The following is a 20,988-nucleotide window of genomic DNA, read 5'->3' on the forward strand; positions in this document are numbered from 1 at the left end:
CGCGTTTTGTTTTTGTACGATCTATAATTTATTCGTTTGAAGGTTTAAGCTTTATTTAGGGATACTATACAGTATATTTACCCTTGTTGACATTTATAACCCTCGAATTTATATACTTTCAAGGTTTGTCAAAATTAGTCCTTTATTTATTATAGATGCCACGTGTAAACAAATGACACGTGTTAACATATTATTGGACACAAAAATTCGAGGTGTTACAAAAGTTAAGAGTGTTTTTTTTTTGAATTTAATGTAGAAATTGCCCTTGTTCTAAGACCATCCGTAGGGGTTTTTTTTGGCGTTTTTCCCTAACAAACGCCCAACAATGCCCTTTAACCGCCCCTGGGGTGTTTTTGTTTTTCTTGGAAAAAATTGGCGGAGCGTGCTTTTTTAAACGCCCTCACTTGTTTCTTTGGCCAATAGTGGTTTTTGGTTGGTTTTATTTTTCATTTTTTAGTTAATATAATGCCCCACAATGCCCGTTTCCCCACGACACCCCGTTTAATATAATGCTCACAATACCCACATGCTGACTGGACCGCCACATGGCGCAAAATGCCCAAAGGACTTCCTCCTCCCACTGCACATGGTCTAAAAAGCATTATAATTGTTTTAAATAATCATTAAGGGTGAACGGGCTGCATGCGGCAAAGAGGGCGGTGAACACCGCCGCAGCCACTCTTTGCCGCGCGGGGTGTTACATGTGCGGGGAGTAGTCACCGCTTGTAGGGGAGATGAGGGAAGAGGAGAGAGGGGTTCTAAACAATCATGCATTTTTCCTTTTTTTTTTTTTGAAAAAATGGTTTGGGTGAAACCACCTTTGTGATTAAGTGCTTGAGGGGAGTTGGGGAGGGGAGTTGACATAAACGAATTTCATTGGCTCCGGTGAGAGGAGTTGAGGGGAGTGGGGAGCACTCCTCTTACCCGAAGTTAAAGGTATAGGAACTAAGCCATTATAAAGTGCTATTTCCAATAATTTATCATCCATATATGGTTATCATAATGGATGCAGCTTCTTGATTTTGTTTGTTATTCTTCTTGTAAATGTTTCTACAATCTTAAATCTAACTTTTCTAAAATACGTCTTGGTACCATCAGAAATGGTTAATGACTCACACGTGATGTTTCATTTTGCATGCCATCATTTGTGGCAACTATCTTACATAGTACTCAAATATTGCTCGAGTTAATAAATAAATTATGTTGTAGAGTGATGCCCATCTGCCAAACAGTTTGGGAGCATAGAAGTAGACAAAAAGAAAAAAACAACAACTATGCTAACAATACAAATCCATGTTTAGAAAAATACATGATCCTCTATATGAAATATAAAAATTACATCATGAAAAGCACACTACAATTGAAAACCGATAATGGTTAGAACTTGGGGTTTTTATAGTAAAGAACCTGTTTTTTGGGCTTAAATAGGTATCTAGAAATGTAAGTGGATCGAATTACATCAAAAAAGAGGCCAAATTGCAGCACCACATATAGCAAGACCGGCATCACGGCAATGGCACCAATAAGGATTGGCATCCATATCTGACCCTTATGATAAAGTACAAAAAAGCTGACACTAAAAGCGACTGTCATGGTTACTATAGAGAGGAAAAGAGTTGCAAGACCTAACATGAGTTTTTTTGGTAATGATTCCAAAAAATCACGTTGAGCATAACGAGATGTGAGGATAGAAAGGAACATCAGAATTGAAGCAGATGACGCAAATAGGGAAATGGCATCTGCCACAACGAACACCATAAAGGTTGCTTTTGAACGGAAGATTGGGACGCCATTGTCTTGGTTGTATCCACCGGGAACTGTAAAAGCTGCAGCAAAAACTATGGTTGCAATAAGCGCGGCAACAACCATACATTGACTAGCAGTGTCTTTCATCCACTTCTCGCCTTCCGTCACCAATTGTTTGTGTTCCTTTGTAAATAACTCCTCTGGTGTTAAACCATCTTCGTTCTTCCGTTCCTTATAAGAAGAAGGAATCATACCCTCTACTTCCTTCAATGCAACATACAAAATCAAAGACATTACAATCGTTGTTAGAGTGGCGGGCAGTGCGGAACTGGAACTTTTAGTCGAGGTAATCATAAGGTTCTCTTCTCAACTGATTACAACTATGTGGTCCAATTCATGTTTTCCTTAAAAGAAAACTCAAACTTATATAAAAATCTAATAAATTTGTTTTAAATTGTCAAGTAGATGAAAAAATGGCAAAAAAGAAAGCATTCACTCCTCTTTTATATCTTGTGTCTATCGTAGTGAGCGATGATCAACAAATCCTCCTCACCCCTTTGTTCTGCCATTCGAGACGAGGTCAATGGATACATTTGTTTCTTCCTACTTTTACAAATTATTTTATTTTTAAAAACTACCTTTATTAAAAAAAATCAAGACACATCTATAGCAATTCCTAACCCAATTGACTCTCTTAATTGAGCTGATAGTCATTAACTATCATTATAAGAAATAAAAAGATAAAAGGGAAAAAAATATATGTACCTTAAACCATAATAGTTCTCGTTGCATTTGTAAAGCAACTCCTGAAACATCTTCGAGTCGCTTTCGCTTTGCTTGTTTCCCAACGAAATGCAACATATTGTTTTGCTTTTCATCTTTAAGAGGAGTAATCAAATCTTTCATTGAGCCTATCTCATATAATAGGTTGTAGATACCTTCATGGCGATGTTTGACGGCAATGTGAAATATACTTAGCTTGTCATCATTTACTTTCCATATAAGATCAGGATATCGACGGATGAGCTCAACTACAAATTTAGTATTACCAGTTTCCGCAGCAAGAAATAATATTCGAGAAGAGTGTGTTTGCTTTTTTGCAGGTGTTGTGATTATTGTAAAAATGGTATGAACATCCAATACAAACTCAAAGAATAACATAAAACACAAAAGAAGCGACAAAAACATGACGGAAAACTTTATTACTTAACCCAAACCAAAAACTCCCCCCAAACCCTAGATCTTACATAAGTAAGATCTATATCAATCAAGTACAAGATACGGGATCAACAGATAATATATCTGTTGATCATACAAAGAAATAACAAACAACAAGATCCAACACAGGATCAACTATAACCAGGCCATACTAGACTGGTTAACAAAGTATGTAATCAACTGATAACAATCAGTTGATTAACCAACACAATACAACTATAAACGAAACAACACAACCTGATATATGAAGATTCACATGATCAGCAATACAGGCGAAGCAAAGATGAACAAAAATCTTCAATAGATCTTGATTAAATCTCCAGCACACTGAATGAACTCCAATAAGAACGAGAGAGGCTGACGGTATGCGATCCACAGGACCTTCAACAATACTGAATAAATCAACAAGAACAAGAACTTTAACAGTTCTTTAATCTCTCATACGTAACAAAGAGAGAGAGAGTTGTAAAAGTGAAGTTTTGGGAAAAAATTGATGAACTCTCCAGAAGTACAGCTTTTATATCAAGACCTAGTGATATTACACTTAAGTCCCTGAAAAGTTACAACCAAGTCCAAACTTCTTCATCAAGATGATCTCAGTCCCTTGAATATAACATACAGCCCCCTCAACTTGACCTGTTTACATTCTTGGCACATAATCAGTTACAACGATATAAGCCCAACATACAGCTTATAACAATCAACTCTTATAAAGCCCAAAATAATTAGGCAAACAACTACATGGCCCAAGACTGACATTATAACAACTGATGTAATAGTATATGAATTAACTTTATTATTCTTAACAATTATACCATTTGTTTCAACATGCATCTTAGCAATATGTTCAGAAACACGTTTTTGTAGTTGTAGAACTTGATGATCTTTTTCGGTAGCAGGCATTTGCTTAATTATGTTGTGGATATCAATATGCATGTTCACGATACGTTCAGAAATAAGTGACTGTAGCTTCGTCTGTGGTTTGTTGGCTTGGTTCGTATCTGGAGGTCCTCTTAGTGCATCATCAATATCTTTCTTAGATTTTTTTGCTATATCTCCCCAAATGATTCTTAGTAATTCCAATGCGTAATCTTCCTTTTCAAGGTAACCCCCCTTTAAACCAATGCACAAGGAAACTAAAAACAACAAAAATTTAATAAATACAAACTAGAAGTAGAACATAGGGAAGGGATCAAGCACAAGAATTTCTTAGCGCGTGAAGCGCAAGAGAAGTTTTGGGCCTATGATCAAGCAATCAAATGACTGAGATTAGATGGTCCCTTAATGTAGAATTCACATGACATAAAACAAAGGAAACAAGTGGAGAAATAACAAAATAGAAAGATCAAATGTTGGTAAATCATAACCTCAATTCCCTCACAATTTTCAAATGACTATAACTTTTTCATATGATAATAATTTTTTAAAATAAATTACACCGTATTAACGAGCTCCTGATTTTCTTCAATTTAAGTAGGTATTGCTAGTTTTCTTAATTAAAAAATTATTTTACAAGCTCTAACGTTACGTGATTATATACCCATACGTAATTACGTTATACACATTTTATTCTTGAAACAATTATAGGTGCTGTTTGTTTTTGAAGAGGTAAAAGGTCTGCAGTCTGCGGACCACATCTGCAGGCATCTGAAGGAGAAGAGGTGGAAGGTCTGCGGTCTGGAAGGAGAAGAGTGTTTGTTTAATTCTACAAAAACCTCTTCTCTTCTCATTTATCACACAAACACAGACCACTCCTCTCTCTCTCTGCCTTCGGGTATGTTTGGCAAAAGTAGCTGTTGGCTGGTAGCTGGAAGCTAGTAGCTGGTGGCTGGAAGCTGTTAGCTGATAGCTGTAGCTGTTAGTTAGTAGCTGTAGCTTTTTAGATATATATTTGGTGTTTGGCAGAGTAACTGGAGCTTTTAATAAAATGTATAAAATGACCAAAATGGACATAACTAAAAAATTATAAAGTTTTTTCATTAAAAAGTTTATTATCTTTAAAGGTTAAAAAAGTCATTTTTTTCCTAAAAGCTTGTAGCTCCTTCTAAACGCTACTAGTAGGAGCGTTCAACCAAAAGCTTCAAGCTTCTAACCTAAAAGCTTCAAGCTCCTCCAACCAAACAAGGCTTTTTATTGAATATGAGCTTTTTCTTAAAAGCTTAAAGCTAGAAGCTCCTAAAAGCTGCATGCCAAACATACCCTTCATCTACCACCACCACCACAACCACCCGCCACCATCTCATCTACCACCGTCCACCTGCCACCACCACAACCAACAACCACCGTCAAGCACCACCGCCCCCTATCTCATGCCGCGAAGCCAAGCACCACCGCCATAAAAACCCATCACCGCCATCGTCTAGAAGCCACCGATTAGGGTTCCTGCCTCATCGTATTTCTCTCCCTCCACCCACCTTATCAAACCAACGGAGACTTCAATAACAAACCGGTTCGCAAAAATGTTCGAATTCACCAGAATCAACACCAAAGAAGACCACGATGGTGACATCGAGCAGGGAACTCTCTACCCCGGACTTAGCCATGGCGAAAACGTCCTTCGTTGGGGCTTCATCCGCAAGGTTTACGACATTCTCGCCGCTCAGATGGTCCTCACCACCGCCGTTTCATTTCTCACCGTTCTTTATGCTCCCATCAACGACCTTCTTCGTGGAAATTCTGGCCTCTTGATGTTTCTTGTCTTCTTGCCGTTTGTTCGTATGCTTCTAACCCTAAATAGATCTCAGATTTTGTTTGTTTGATATTGTTTTTAAGGCCTTGTTGATGTAGATCTAACCGGTGGAGGTTGAAGAGGAGAGGAGAGAAGAGGTTTGAAGAGGTTAGAAGACATGGGCTGATGTCTACATCAAGAAGAAGTCTCGCAAACCTTTTTTAATGAAAGGTCTGCGAGAAAATAAACAAGCTGCAGGACCCAAAGGCCTGCGCGCGTCTGCGAGACGCAGACGTAAGTGCTCAGAAGAGCTTTTGCCCAAAAAACAAACACCACCATAATGTTACATGATGGGGTATGAATTGTAATTACGTAACAATAGTTGACTATGTACTATTACGTGATTATGCGATTTTGAATACCCATTATGTGATTTAATTAGAATATTGTGAAAACCCACTAAGTGATTACGTAATTACGTACTAACTATAATTGTAATAAAAAACAAAACTGAATGCCTAATATTTAGGGATGACAATCGGACCCAAACCCGATGAGTAAACCCGAAACCCGACATACTTGGGACGGGTTTGCGGTCCGATAATCGGGTTTGGGACTCGTTTTTATTTTTTCACGGGTTTGGGACGGGTTTGGGATTTGGTGATATAACTGTTTACTCGACCCAATTACCCGATAAAGTGTACCTTTTACCCGATTGTATACCCGATATAATTCCTTTTATATTTTTTAATATTTATATATATGATATATCCATTTTTATACATATAGGTATTTTATTTTATTTCATGTACATTGTAGTTATTTGATATATTTTTAATAGTAAATGTAACTGATTAGTAGTTATCCGATAGACACCCATTGGGTTTTGGGTCGGTATATCCAACGGGTTTTTTTAGATTAACGGGTCTACTGAAACCCGTTAGTATACCCGATGGGTTTTGGAACGGGTTTGGGATTACCTAAACCCGTCCCAAACCCGACCCATTGCCATCCCTACTAATATTTTAGGTCTAATCATGTATCATGTATTAGGTATAAATGTATACAAAACATGAACTAATCAACCTATAATAACCACATAATGTCGTATATTACAGATTTACTCACGTAATAAAACATAAATAATTAAGTTCTCATTATTGAATGTGTAATCACGTAATAAACATAACCGTAATAACATCAGTTATAACAAATCATATTAAATGTGTAATCAGGTATCCTGTAAATTTTTTTTATGAAAACTATAGCAATAGACTCAGTGGCGGAGCTTGACCAAAATTTTCGAGGGGGCGTAAAGTGATGGGACCCAAATATTTTTTTGTCCTATCGTTATGTTTTGGGTCAGGTCGGGTTGGTTATTCGATTCAAATCGGGTCAAATAATAATATTTCCAAACAAAACAAAGTGCATATTTAATAAACTAACCATCATTTATATACAAAGTTTATAAATATTTAGAATATACAATTTAGGAAAAATAATCGAGGGGGCGATCCTATATAATTTTAAAATTTTCGGACGAAAAATCGGAACTTATACACTTCTAACCGAAATATTGGGGTGGACGGGTGCACCCCCGTGCACCCATAATACTTCGCCACTGAATAGACTAATCAAGTTCAACAAAATGAAATGCTCGTTAATACAGTGTAATTTAAAAAAAAATATATAATCGAATGAAAAAGTTATAGCCGTTTAAAAATTGTAAAGAAAATAAATTTACGAGTGAATAATATTAATAACCCTTCATACCAATTGTCAATTGAATCTCTTTTGCAATAACCATTCCCCTAGAACATATACCCAGATTCATATATAAAATGAAAAATGATATGTAACCAGTATTTATACATTAATATATAGAAAGAACAAAAATGCATTATTAACGTGTAAAACACTGACTTGATGACTTTCTATTCATGTAAGTATGTAACTAAACATATAATAAAATAAAATGTTACGGAAGGTTAATATATCCAAACAAACCGAAGGTATTTTACTAAAGACATTCTAGACACACAAACATATGCAATTGTGTATAAATTAAATTTAAAATATATTAATAAGTTCTAAAAAAACAAAATGATATTTTGAGGTGTTTAATGAGTAATAATCAGTGACGTGTAATTGTGTAAAGATGTTTACCTGACTTGATGGTTCTTTTGATGAAGTTAGGTTTCGTTTCCGGAAATGGTTCAGACGCTTCTATAGGTCCAGTTCTGCTACCATCGTCCTTATTTTGAGATGATTGGTCATGTGATATAAGAATCTTGGAGTAGAGATGTTTGCACCAATTGATTGTTGCCGGTATGATTTTAAATTTTGTTTCAGGAAATGCTTCAGGCTTGCGAGCCAAAAGTCCAAGTACACTTCCAGTACGAAGTGCTGGATAAGTGTTCACAATCCTTAGAGCGACATCTAAGAAAGATTTTTAAAGTACTTTGTGAGGAGATGAATTAATTTTCTTTGGGAATATAAGTTATGCACAAATACTTATTAATTAAACAGTGTATCTGATATCAGGTTTATAGCAGGGGGTGTGTCTGTGTGTGTATATATATAGGGAGACTTTCAAATAAAAAAACACCATTGAGTTGAGAGAACTTGTGGGAACTCCATTTCTGTGTGAGTTTTTCAACCAAATTTTACACAAAGGTAGCAACACATAACAAAGCCCCATGTGAAGAAAAAAAACCGAAAAAAATTTACGAGCCGGGTTTTTTTTCGACATGCAAGTCTGATTTACAGTGGTGTTAATCACTGTAGCGTAGTGGTAGATAAAAGTGGCTACTGCGCTATCGTACAAAGTGACTTAATTTTTTTACTAAAAAGCTAATTTTTTTTAAAATGATTTTTGGTGAATTTAAAAAAATAAAAATAAATTGTAAGTTCGAGTTCCTGGAAATTCTCACAACTCGATTTGGTTTCTATTTTAATAGTTCTCTCTCTCTCTATATATATATAGAGAGATCTATATAGATCAATAGTTATTATGAGCCGAGATCTTGTATATAATAAAATGGAGTAACATTTTTGATCATGAATATATCTATAGGCAAAAGATCAAATACAAATAATTTTAACATACTAAACATACAAATTGAAGGAAAAACTCAAAAAGACAAGGTGGCAATTTTGTAATTACCATCAACTATCAAAGTTACTAAACAAATGTGAACTCAACAAAAAATATCTAAAAACACAATTTTTTTAACATTTTTTATTAAAAAATCGCTACATTTTGTTAGCAAAAAAAAAAAAATTTTTTTTTGCTGCTACTAAAAGTAGCAATTTTTTAATAAAAAATGTCAAAAAAAATAAAATAATTTGTGTTTTTTTTTCATTTTTTTAAGGTTTTTTTGGGGGTTTAGTTTTTAGCCTTTTAGCTTGGGTGGGGGGGGGAGTTAGGTTTTTTTTAGGTTTTTTTTTTTTTTTTTTGGGGGGGGGGGTTAGGTTTTTTTTGGGGGTGGGGGGGGGGGGTGGGGGGTTAGGTTTTTTGTAGATTTTTTAGATATATTTGTAGAGTAACTTTGATAGTTATTGATAATTACAAAAATGTCACCTTGTCTTTTTGAGTTTTCCTTCAATTTGTATGTTTAGTATGAGGATGGTTCAAATGAAAACCACTTTTATCGCAAAAACTCGAAAACTAACTAAAAAAAAAGCCTAAAAAACACACCAAATTTTTTTTTTTTTATAAAAAATCACAGGTTTTTTTATGTAAAAAATTAAAAAAAAAGTTGTATTACACATGTGTAGTACACATGTGCACTACAAAATTTTTATTATTTTTTTTGAAATTTTTTTATATACTAAAAGTGGCGAAAATTGGTATACAAAAAAAATGGTAGTTTTTTTGGCTTTTTTAGTTAATTTTCTAGTTTTCACGTTAACTAGTGGTTTTCATTTGAACCTTCCCCTAGCTTATATTATTAGTATATGAAAAGTTAGTTTGATGGGCCTTTTTTATGTACGTAACCAATAACCATTCATATTTGTCGGTAAAAAGTGGAGATTTTAAAAAATATGAACAATTGTTACAAAAATCAAACATTTTGGTTTGTTATTTGATTCTTGTAATAATATGTTGTTGTCTAGTGAACCTTATCTAATATTTGTAATTCTTATATATAAATATGTATGTTTATTTGCATAAACAATCAAACTAATCTTTCTCGTATGTTTTTAAGTTTTAAGTGTTACCAGTCAATGTGTAGGTTCACGTGTAAGTAACATAATATACATACGCATGACTTTCACATGTGAAAAAGAGTACTAACAACTCTATGAACAATTGCCCACCGTACCCCCACTTTCACTTGTAGCTAGCTTATATATATAATAAATTTGTTCATATTTTATTTTTCTTTACAAATTTCAGGAGGAGAGACGGATAAACATTACCTTTATATAAATTGTTATTTATTTATTTTTTAATTAAAAAGTGTACATTTTTGTTTTGTGTGTTATTCATAACATTTAGTGTTTTGTATAGATATCTCCATCCATCCATCCACCCACACACACATATATGTATAATGCAAAACAAGTTCTACCTACTATGCTTACCAAACATATCCATCTCGACGCATTTCTCAAGCAACCAACCACGATTCAGAGGTGTCCAACCTTTATCACCCAAGTTGTTGGAATTATTGTACATATATTTTACCACATCCTCATTTCGAAACAAGACCGCTGCGTATAAGGGCATCATTGTTCCATTAGCACCGGCAATTGACAACAAGGCCCTGTTCCTTTCCACCATAATTTTAACGGCTTCAATATTTCCAGCTACAGCTGCTAAATAGAGAGCCGTGTTGTGATTGTCGTTTTGTAGTTCCAAGTCTTCGTCTTGCATCATACCCACCAGATTTTTCACAAACTTTTCAACGTCTTTTGGATTTTTTGCTGACGCAGCAACATGAAGCGCCGTTTCACCATTTTCGGTGATGCTGTACCTTTCCAAGTTCATCTCTTTGTACTTATCAAAAATGGCTTTGGCCGCCTTCCAGTCACATTTTATTGATGCCTCGTACAGAGGGACACCGATCTTGAGAAAATCGTCTCTAGGTCCTTTAAAGTATTTCCAAACAAATATTTAGTACACATGTTGCCGGCTATTTCTTTCAGTTATACACATGATACAAGAAACTATTAGATAGAATACATTTGTTAAAAGATCATTGTAATTATCTTTACCACAATGAAAATGTATGATTGGATTAGTTTCTTGTGTACTTGTATATAATCATTCTAGTTGCATTCCTACATATATATAGCTGGATTAATACATGGGGTTTTCATTCTGTTGTTTCAAAATAACAATTCCCTAACCTTTTACAACACGTAAAACTGCAAAATAATGAAATGCACACCAACACATGATAAAAAATCGGTGTCACGTCACCAATGATATAAATGTTATTGAAGGATCCGTTACAGTATATAGAATAACAGAGTCCTAACAACCTAATGAACCCGTGAGCTCATACTAAACTAATAATTAATAAAATATACTATTTAATAATGAAATGGGCGAAAATAAGTTTTAAGTTGTTAACCAGGAACCCTAAACCGTGTTCCAGAGTTTATTAATGGAAGGAAAGGAAAACAAAACAAAAAAGAAAGTAAAAATATTTTGTGTTCCAGAGTTTTATTTAAGGAAGGAAAAGAAAGGAAAATAAAACATGTCGTGTTCCCGAGTTTCATTTAAGGAAGGAAAAGAAAGGAAATGAAAGGAAAACTAGACTAAATTCTTTAGTTTTTTTATCCTTCCGATTTGGAAGGAAATGGGGGGAAAGAAATCTTTTTTTTTTTCCTTTCTCGGCCTTTCCTTTCTCACTTTTACTTTCTTTTCTTTTCCCACGTTAAGTTAACTCGAGAACAAAGCGTAAATTACTTACCGTTAATGAGATCTGGACAAGCTGGCTTCTCTGGTGGTGATGTCCCTGAATGAGCACCCTGAATGTTAATATGTTGCTGTTGCTGCTGGCTTAAGGGTTTGCGTTCATCTATTGTGGGTAACTGCTCACCTGTTTGGTTCGTCATCTGCACACTTACACAATTAACCTTAAAAATTGATAGTAGTACCTTTGTTTTATATCAATTGATTTTAATGTATGTTATTGGAGGCGGTGTGATTATTTGAAGATGCATTCTGTCATTTATATAGAGTTTCTACAATTGTCAACGACTAAACTTACAGAAAATTAATTGGTATTTTCCTTATTATTAATAACTAGTACAAGACATTTGACATTTTAAATAAGTGTTAAATGTTAAATTCTTTTTATATTATATTACAACTCAGTTCATATATGTAATTTGTATTTTTTTCATTTATAAATTAAAGTAAAAGATTCTTTTAATATAATATTACAAGAGGGAACTATATAATTATAATTTATAATCCAGACTATGTGTACTAGTTGTAACAACCATCCAATATTTTTGAACGACCATTAGTTTTATTAAGTCCATACATAATGGGTATTATAAGAGCGTGAAGAGATATATAATGTCCTTAACACAGTTCCTGTGGGCGTAATAGGGGCATCAAAGGGAGAGACGTTTCTGGTATAACGCCAAATGAGGAGAATACATGGAAAGTAATGAGTAAAAAGTCATTAAGTAGCGTTAACGGTCACACATTTTTTTTAAAAAAGCGTCATTTTTTTTGGTAATAATAGTGATAATAATAATAATAATAATAATAATAATAATAATAATAATAATAATAATAATAATATAATAACAAAATAATAATAACAATAATAAGAGTTAACTTCCATTTTGCTCCCTGTGATTTGGTCATTTTAACAGTTTTGCCCCAATAGTTTAAAAATAGCTATTTTCCTCCCTGATTTTTCTAAGTTACCGTCATTTTGCTCATCGCCTCTAACTCCATCCAAAAAATCCATTAACTAGAAGGGTATTTTGGTAATTTTATAGATAAAAGCAAGGACATGTAAGTCTTTTCACATAAATAAACCTATAACTTGTTTATTTACATATATATAAGTAATTATTTTCTGATCCCCAGTCTTTCCAACCACTCTTTCTACCGGCCACCACCACCACCTGCAACTACCACCTGCAACTACCACCTGCTGACCACGACTACCGCGACTTTTAACTAAACGTTTTAATTGACTTAGAGTCAGGGAGTAAACTACCGATATACCCATACTTTTAACTGAGTTAGAGTCAGGGAGCAAACTGGCGACAAACTCGAAAGAGTAGGGAGGAAAATGACTATTTTTAAACTATTGGAGGAAAATCGTTAAAATGACCAAACCACAGGAAGCAAAACGAAAGTTAACTCTAATAATAATAATAAAAATTATATTTTTGGTAAATGACGTCCGATTGATTACATCACATGCCTACGGTATCAATATTTCTTTTTTTGAGTTTATAACCGTTTTATATCTATCATTTCTTGCTTATAATAATACCATATTGTAATAAGGTAAAACTGAAACAAAATTCTTGGAAGCACATAGGTAGCTTCAGAGTGCTTTCGGACGGCAGAATTTTATTTTATTAATATAACAAACTAGCAACGCGTTAGCAAATGACGTATACTTATACGATCATCAGTTGCAATCTATAATAGATGTATTTTAGTTTTAATTTAATAGGTTTAGGTTCTTTTGTGAACCCTTTATAAATAGTGAACAAAACGAACAAATCTTGGCCCTAGATCTTCTAAATCTAATATAAGGATAGGATCGTCTTTTAACATCTTTAATTTTATATATAATTTTCTTTTTTTAAATTATTCATGGCAGTTATAGATAAAACCACCCACGATTCAACTTGATGGCCAATTTCAAAATTGTATCGATCATAATCTGCGCCAATTTCAAAATTGTATCGATCATATTCCTGTTCGTTCTTCATCACCATCATTCAATTCGTATTCGTTCTTCAAAATATCAACAGGCAATTCAGCAATCATGACACATTCTACCGATCAGAATATTATTTCTGCAAATTTGCTAATTCATGAGACCGCTCAACGACCGGGAGAACAACATCATGGTATGTTATTAAGAAATACGTGTATTCAAGTTTCATTCAAGTGTCGGATAATAGATTACATAGCTGTGTATTTGTTTGGTTTAGTGTCTATAAACCCTAAGATTTATAGTTTTCCACAGATACGAACGATCATATTGATGCCCAAGCCAATTTGTTAGTTCCTCGGAGTAATGATCAAGCAGCAGATCGTCATGAAGGTATAATATTGAAACAACTGTTTATATAATTCTGTAGCAAATGTCGTAATGTTAATACATGACTGTATAGTATATTGATTCGTTTAACTAACATTTAAGTTTTATTATTTTCGATAGAGGGTACCCGTATGTCAGAGACGATCGATCAGCCCAACGTTGCTGACAAGTTGTTAATACCTCAGAGCGCTGAACCAGAACCAGATAATCATCAAGGTATAAGTTTTAAACATTTGTTTATACAAGTTAGTATATGTGTGTCGCTGAATTGAAGATGCGTATTTCTAGTATTCATATTTTTTTGTTGTGTATTTTTTTTTAACAATACTTATGAATTTAAACTCTTGACTGAGGGTACTGTTACTACAGATGCAAACGAGCAGCCCGACGGACCAGCTGATTTGGTAACTCATCTGAGCAACCAACGAGCAGTACCAGATCATGTGTTGGTAGCATCCATTGAGCAACAAGGTATTATTCTAGGACAGAACAATTCATAAGAAATCTGTGGTGTATGCTACTTGTTTTTGCTGACGTTTATTCGTTGTTTGAAATTTTAGAGTCTATTGCTAGCAATGTATATCAAAGTCCTAATGGCACAAAGTATTGGACACCAAATGTTCCTCCTGATTTAAAACCGTATGAAGGAGCCAGATTCCGAACTATCGATGAAGCAGTTGGTATGTATGAGCGTTATGCAGAGAGGGCTGGTTTTTCGACCCGTTTGGGTACGTCAAAGAGAGATAAAGCTAAAGGAGTATTCAAACTCCGGTACATTCTGTGTTCTAGAGCTAATAAGCCCAAGGACCAGGAAGCGGGTAATACTAGTTCTCCGAAACGATGCCGTAGTATAAAAGCTACAGATTGTAAGGCATGTGTTAAAATTAGGCGAGTAAAAAGATCTACGGATTATGTGGTTTACAAATTCATTGAACAACACAACCATGGTCTAACAGCTCCTGAGAACTTAGATTTATCACGCAAGAAAAGGAAGCTAGACTTTGCGGCTAAACAGTTTATCGCTGATTGTCGCAATGCTAACATTGGTCCGACGAAAGCACACAATATATACGTTGTTTTAAAGGGAGGTCACCAAAATGTTCGTGGAACGACTACCGAGTTTAAGAACTTTGGAAGAGATATCCGGGAATTCATTGGCGACAGAGATGCACAAATGGTCGTTGACAAATTCAATGAACGTGTGGAAAACAAGCAAAATTACACGTTTAAAACACATATTGTTGAAAAGGAACTTCAGTTGCTGTTTTGGTGTGATGGAGTTTCAAAAACAAATTATCACGCTTTTGGCGATGTAGTGGCATTTGATGCAACGTATCACACAAACATGTAATGATTTTAAAATATTTTTTTTGCATTTAGTATCTGGCTTTTTTCTACGTCTTTAATGTAAACACTATATTTATGAATCTTTTTTTTAGGTACGATATGATATTTGTCCCCTTTACCGGGGTTGATCATCATAAGAAGTGTACAATATTCGGGGCCGGATTGATTCACAACGAAACCATCGAGTCATACTCATGGCTTTTACAAAAGTTTTTAGAAGCCCACGATGGAAAACAACCTCTTATCATATTAACCGATCAAGATTGCGCCATGAAGCAAGCCGTGAACAATGTTTTTGATAAGTCTGTACACAGACTATGTATGTGGCACATCACCCAGAAAATTCCAGCTAAGGTATGGAAAATGGATTTTAAATACGTGTATGGGTATAGGTTATGTATGTGTCATGTATATGTTTAAAAAATAGCTGACTTTTCTGATATACCCACATGTACAGTTATGTATGTTGTTTGACGGGTGTATTTATTACGATCCTAATGCAATGAATTATCATATATCCTATGTGTAGATAAAGGGCAGTGATGAAACGAATGCTGAGTTAAAGCAACGGATCCACAAACTAGTGTGGAATGTTTACATAGAACCCCACAGGTTTGAAAAGAGATGGAATTTACTCATGACCGAGTATGGTTTGGAAGATCATGCTTGGATGAATGAAATGTACGCTATAAGGGAACAGTGGATTCCATGTTATTTTCGTGATATACCTATGTGTTGCCTTATGAAGACCACTTCTCGATGCGAAAGTGCTAATCATATGTTTAAAGCAAATTCTAGTCCCCATAATACGTTGGTGCAGTTCATGCTTTGCTATGATACATCGGTGGACAAGATACGTAACAAACAACGTAAACTGTCTTATGAGACAGATACAACCAATCCCGAGCGCTACAAAACATCGTTTCCGATAGAACGTCATGCCAATGAAGTATATACACGAACGTTATTTTGGGAAGTTCAAAAGGAGATTGACAAGTCTAACAGTTTGTGTTATGTTGCCGAAAGAGGAATGGTTGATGGAGTTAATACGTATCTTGTTGCTCATCAAGATCACACCAAAGAAATTGTGAATGAGTTTAAGGTTAGTTACACTTTTAGTGTCTACAGTTCTTACAATCTTCACAACTTTGATTTTATTGAACAAATTTTAATTGTCTTTTGTTAATACTGTAGGTAACTTTCAACAAAAGTGATCTTACAGTTTCATGTGTATGCATGGGTTTTACCCGGGTTGGGTATCTTTGTCGACACGTGTTTTGCGTATTCAGGCATCACAACATTTTTCAGATTCCAGCCAAATACATACATCCCAGATGGTGTAGAGATGCTATCCCAGCTAGTGTACACTTACTGGAGAATAGGTTATGTGACGACCAAAGTAGGAGTGGTGTGTTGTGGCGCGGGATTTGTGATAACGTGAACATGTGTAGAGACAGGGTGCGTGGCAATATTGAGAAATTACAAGAGTTAAGTGACCAGATTCAAGCTATTAAGGATAAGATTTTTAGCGAGATACCGTACGATCATTCAATCAATAAAAAGGATGTTGTGATTGAGGATGTAATTGCGCATAAACAACCAGCTGAACTTTCTTGCACGGCCCCGCGGAAAATACGCAACAAAGGATGTGGAAAGCATAAACGAACAGTTGGTCCCGGTGAGAAAGCAATCAAGAGCAGTAAAAAAAAGAGAAGGAAATGCAATTTCTGCGGAAAACTCGTAAGGGGCCATGATAAGAGGAACTGCCCGCTAAAAAAGGAGGGGAAGCCGGTTGAGGATGACTCGTCAACCGACAAAGAAGATGAGATATACGAAGATGAAGAAACCGAAGAATCTGGCTATGAGGATTCTGGTAGTGACGAATAGTTTCATTAAACCGTATCAACATTCGCCTTTTTTTTTCTAAACATTTCGGCTGCTTATTGTATTAGATTATATGTTTAAGCAGTTTGTCTGCTGATGTACCAAGTCTGGGTGTTTTTTTTTTTTTACTTTTTTATGCAGTTACTATTGTGTTTTTTATGCAATTTCTGTGAAAAACGCGTAAGGGGCAATAATCTTTTTGCAAAATAATTGAAGATCAATAATCCATACGATCTATGGTATGACCCCGTTCAGTTACCGGCTTGTTTGCATAACTAGATTTGGTTGACGTTCGACTATCCGACCCACCGAAAAAGGATGACATCCCCGTAGCTTGTGTTTCCAACCTCACCAGTTGGCTGGTCCCTAGCTTGTTTATGCTGATCTGTGGCGACTACATTGCCTTGTCGGCCTATAAATGAGCGTGACTAGATACTTCTTTCAGAGTCTTTGGGCTTTGTCGGTCTGAGATACTCGGAGGAGCAGGAATACACTACATTTTCCAGTCAGTATTCGTAAAGCATTTTGGAGGAGGTTGATCCATGTGAGGACTTGACTGATGATGACCTTCGAACCGCTATACATAATGCAACTGGTCCTACATCCGCGTTATTTGTGCCAGACGTTCCTTTTGAGGTTCTGATTAGAAGCAAAATTGCTCGTTTGTTTATTGGTTATCACGAGGTAATCAAGATGAGTCATCGATGTATGGTACATGAGCTAAAACGGTTTTGCCGTTTCTTAGAAAGTCAATCGTTGATATGGAGATGGACTATACAAACAGCTCGTATCCGAATTTTATTGGTGGAAGTAAGGCTCTCGAAATTGCAATGAAGCAAGTGAAAGTCTTCTAAGGTTGCAACAGTTCAAAAGCATATTTCCCTGTAATACATGTATCTTGTCCACCGATGTATCATAGCACGGTATAAGTAACACTAGGATAATAATACAGTCCACTAATATAGAAAGGTGGCTGTTACAATTACGTTAAACATTATCCCATAGATGAAATTTTGACATAACTTGATTACCACCCGCAAAATTAAACATATTGTTTCAACATGAGCAAATTTAAACTACAAAAAACAAATTCCAGTAGCAGACTTTTTATCTATTTATCCCTGTTAATGCCGGCATATTGGTAGGCTTCTTTTAGAATACGTTCGCGATGTATGTTCGCCTCCGAAGTTATTAGCTTCACTGCATACTTCTTCCTAAGTTGTGCGATCTTCTTCTTTGCTTTCGCCATTTCGGTTGGGAACCCAACGTGCCAGCGATCCTCAGTGATCCCCATCCAGGTTTCCATGTGTCGCATTGCGTATATTCCGCAGTCTTCATAGTTTCCTGTCGTCGCCCAACTTATCTCCAAACGAACAGGCTGACGAGCTGCAATATCATGACAACGTGGATGACGAACACGTTTCAGGTATTTGACGACCACATCTTTCTGCACACAACACAACATGGTTAAGTCAAACTGCAGTACACTTGTGTATTAACTACCGACAGTCACTTACCACTTTCATCGGAGTTGACTTTAAGAAGAAATCGTTACCGTCAAATGTTTTCACTGGACTTTCAGAAGGATCCATATTGTCTATAACTGTAATTGCCAGATTTTTCAGGTCAAAGCAAACTAAATAATAATGTCCACGGTCAAGAATTGGGAAAATAAGGTTCCCGTATTCTTTCAGGTCCATTAACTCCTCCTTTTCCTCCAACACAACCCTCAAGGCACTAGTAAACATATCTAAGCGTTTGTTGTCATCATAACTTGATTTGGTCAGCATTTCCTCAGTCTAGTGTTAGAACCAAACAGGAAAAAATAATATTAAACTAATGTATCCGATATTCTAATTATGTAGAGAACGCTATTCTATGCTATGAGTAGTGTTATAAAATATTCTTACAAAAAGGGTGGTATGACAAAGCAGCCTTGGCATTGTAAACTCTCGTCTTTTGACTTCGTCATGATTAAGCATAGATGCCCAACAGTTAATGATGCCAGTGCTCAGCCAAACATGCGGTAGTAGATCCAATATATGAAAGTGCATCAGATGTGTTCCATAGGCAGTGCAGAATATATCATTCCTGTACACATCCGTGTTCCAAACAAAAAATTAGAATACACATATTCGTATACGTTAAGTGCACCAACCTTTGTACATTTGAGTTAAGCACTTACGCATGTGTTCTTCGGACCTCATTTTCTTCCTGTCTATCCCGGTCAGATTTAGCTTTACTTCTTTTTTCCTTTATCAATTCAGCCAAAGGTCTGCGTGACCCATAAAGAAAGGAAACAACGTGAACATAATTATGTAGTATCCAACGGGTTAATATCTAATTCTCTAAGTCAAAACTGATGCCTTATAATAGATGACGTATTAAATACATACCTTTCATCCTCTTTATCTTCGTCCTTTTTCCTATCTTCCCTTGGCTTTGCCACCCTTCGTGTTGGATATAAAAACTAGTTAACCAAAAGATATTCACATATGTATTGTAAAATAATATTAGAAACTCACTGTGTATCAATTGCACCCTCAAGGACGTATTCCCAAACTATGTTTTCTTCCCTTGTGATAGCCTTGGAGATATTGACTGCTCTCTCCAGCCAAGGCGATCTCCCGAATGGAGCTGTTTTAGGTATTCTCTTTCGTTTCCCTTTGCTGACTTCATTTGTTTGTGGTCGAGTTTTCTTTATATCCCGCATTTCTGGGGACGGGAAATCTTGTGCAGTCCCGCGGTTCGGTGAAGGTCTTTTGTTATCAGTCCGGATATCATTCACCGGCACGCCTTCATCATCTAGCTTTCCAGTTGCAATATCTTCAATAATTTCAGTTAGCTGAACCGCAGTTTGGGTCCACGCTGATGCAACATGCGGGGTTGAGAAGATGCCTGAGTTGTCATCTCCAGGTGTGTTGCACTTTTGGTTTATTTTTAGGCTTACATCTACAAACATACATTTTAAAAAAACAGTGATGTCTACACAGCACTAACCCCAAACAATTTATACGTAATCAGTTAGTGTTATTGGATTACGACATTACATAAATCATACCTGTATCGTTATTTCCCTTTTTGTCAGTACAAACAGCAGATTTCTCCACAGTTGATTTGGCCTCCGCAGCAAAACTCTTGTTGAATAATGCTTTGTATCGTTCCGCAGCTTCTAAAACCTCCGTAGTATCCGGATAACAGCGTGCAAACTTTGATATTGCTCGGTCTAACTTGCCTTTCACAGCTTCTGCTTCATCACACATTGCATTGATACTAGATACGTATGCCTGACATTCGAAAGAATCAATGACATATACTAATTAATCAGGACCATTCTATGTTGATGGGAAAACAACATAGAATCACCAATATGTAACACTTACCTTCATCTCATATCTAACATCATCCTCAGTTGTCATCCCTTCATCATTACGCGTTATATCCACTACCTCTTCCTCACTTTCCGTATCATATTCATTATCACCGTCAAACAGCTCCTTCACAGAAACAGTCCCTAATCCTCCATTCTTTATCTCCATTTGTTGTCTCTGACTTATCCTTTCAGTGTTCCAGTAAGATATTGGTGGCTCCGTTATTTCATCATCAAAACCAATGGACCGGGTTCGGTCCAGGTATAGCAACTACAAAAACAACAACAAAGTAGTTCATCTTAGCTATGCTAGTAACTAGTGGGTTCGCAATAACAATAAAGAAGAAAGTGTGTACAATGATAATAACTGTTGCTCGGGACACGTATATGGGTATACCGTATACACATATGTATTACCGAAAAAATACACATATGTATTGTTGAAGCGCATGCCTTGTTTGCATTGCACCTTCACCCTTAAGCATCGTTAT

At 35.6% G+C, this 20,988-nt stretch overlaps 3 protein-coding genes across 4 annotated transcripts; 1 reads left to right on the forward strand and 2 right to left on the reverse strand.

Moving 5' to 3' along the window:
* Positions 1-1,248: 1,248 nt before the first annotated feature.
* LOC110918309 (ankyrin repeat-containing protein ITN1) lies at positions 1,249-3,411 on the reverse strand. The gene is made up of 2 exons (XM_022162643.2): positions 2,512-3,411; positions 1,249-2,010 (listed from the first exon to the last, which is right to left on the reverse strand). Exons 1-2 carry the CDS (start codon positions 2,932-2,934, stop codon positions 1,378-1,380), a joined length of 1,056 nt encoding a protein of 351 aa, XP_022018335.1. The 5' UTR covers positions 2,935-3,411; the 3' UTR covers positions 1,249-1,377.
* Positions 2,930-11,782, reverse strand: LOC110918308. Of its 2 annotated transcripts, none has more exons than XM_035980290.1 (4): positions 11,560-11,782; positions 10,223-10,729; positions 7,799-8,071; positions 2,930-3,600 (listed from the first exon to the last, which is right to left on the reverse strand). In XM_035980290.1, exons 1-4 carry the CDS (start codon positions 11,702-11,704, stop codon positions 3,509-3,511), a joined length of 1,017 nt encoding a protein of 338 aa, XP_035836183.1. In that variant the 5' UTR covers positions 11,705-11,782; the 3' UTR covers positions 2,930-3,508. The 2 variants fall into 2 exon arrangements, with proteins under 2 accessions (XP_035836183.1, XP_035836182.1); XM_035980289.1 differs by having other exon boundaries at positions 3,507-4,100.
* Positions 11,783-13,617: 1,835 nt separating this feature from the next.
* On the forward strand, positions 13,618-17,130 carry LOC110919153 (protein FAR1-RELATED SEQUENCE 5-like). The gene is made up of 8 exons (XM_022163433.1): positions 13,618-13,702; positions 13,822-13,899; positions 14,017-14,112; positions 14,266-14,367; positions 14,457-15,228; positions 15,336-15,597; positions 15,773-16,345; positions 16,438-17,130. The coding sequence occupies exons 1-8, from the start codon at positions 13,618-13,620 to the stop codon at positions 17,128-17,130; spliced, it is 2,661 nt and encodes an 886-aa protein (XP_022019125.1).
* The last annotated feature ends 3,858 nt before the right edge of the window (positions 17,131-20,988 follow it).

This window comes from Helianthus annuus, chromosome 11 (assembly GCF_002127325.2).
Source record: "Helianthus annuus cultivar XRQ/B chromosome 11, HanXRQr2.0-SUNRISE, whole genome shotgun sequence".
Lineage (NCBI taxonomy): Eukaryota > Viridiplantae > Streptophyta > Magnoliopsida > Asterales > Asteraceae > Helianthus > Helianthus annuus.

Bases quoted from the DNA above. Each gene is read 5' to 3' on its own strand.
- LOC110918309 (XM_022162643.2), bottom strand. From the start codon at position 2,934: ATGTTTTTGTCGCTTCTTTTGTGTTTTATGTTATTCTTTGAGTTTGTA. The intron at 2,011-2,511 runs GTACATATATTT...GTTGCATTGAAG, and splicing joins GAGAACTATTATGGTTTAAG to GAAGTAGAGGGTATGATTCC.
- LOC110918308 (XM_035980289.1), bottom strand. From the start codon at position 11,704: ATGACGAACCAAACAGGTGAGCAGTTACCCACAATAGATGAACGCAAA. The intron at 8,072-10,222 runs GTAAGCATAGTA...AATCTTTCTTAG, and splicing joins CGTCGAGATGGATATGTTTG to ATGTCGCTCTAAGGATTGTG. The intron at 4,101-7,798 runs GTAAACATCTTT...TGTTGTTTTTAG, and splicing joins CAAAAGAACCATCAAGTCAG to TTTCCTTGTGCATTGGTTTA.
- LOC110919153 (XM_022163433.1), top strand. From the start codon at position 13,618: ATGACACATTCTACCGATCAGAATATTATTTCTGCAAATTTGCTAATT. The intron at 13,703-13,821 runs GTATGTTATTAA...AGTTTTCCACAG, and splicing joins ACCGGGAGAACAACATCATG to ATACGAACGATCATATTGAT. The intron at 15,229-15,335 runs GTATCACACAAA...TCTTTTTTTTAG, and splicing joins GTAGTGGCATTTGATGCAAC to GTACGATATGATATTTGTCC.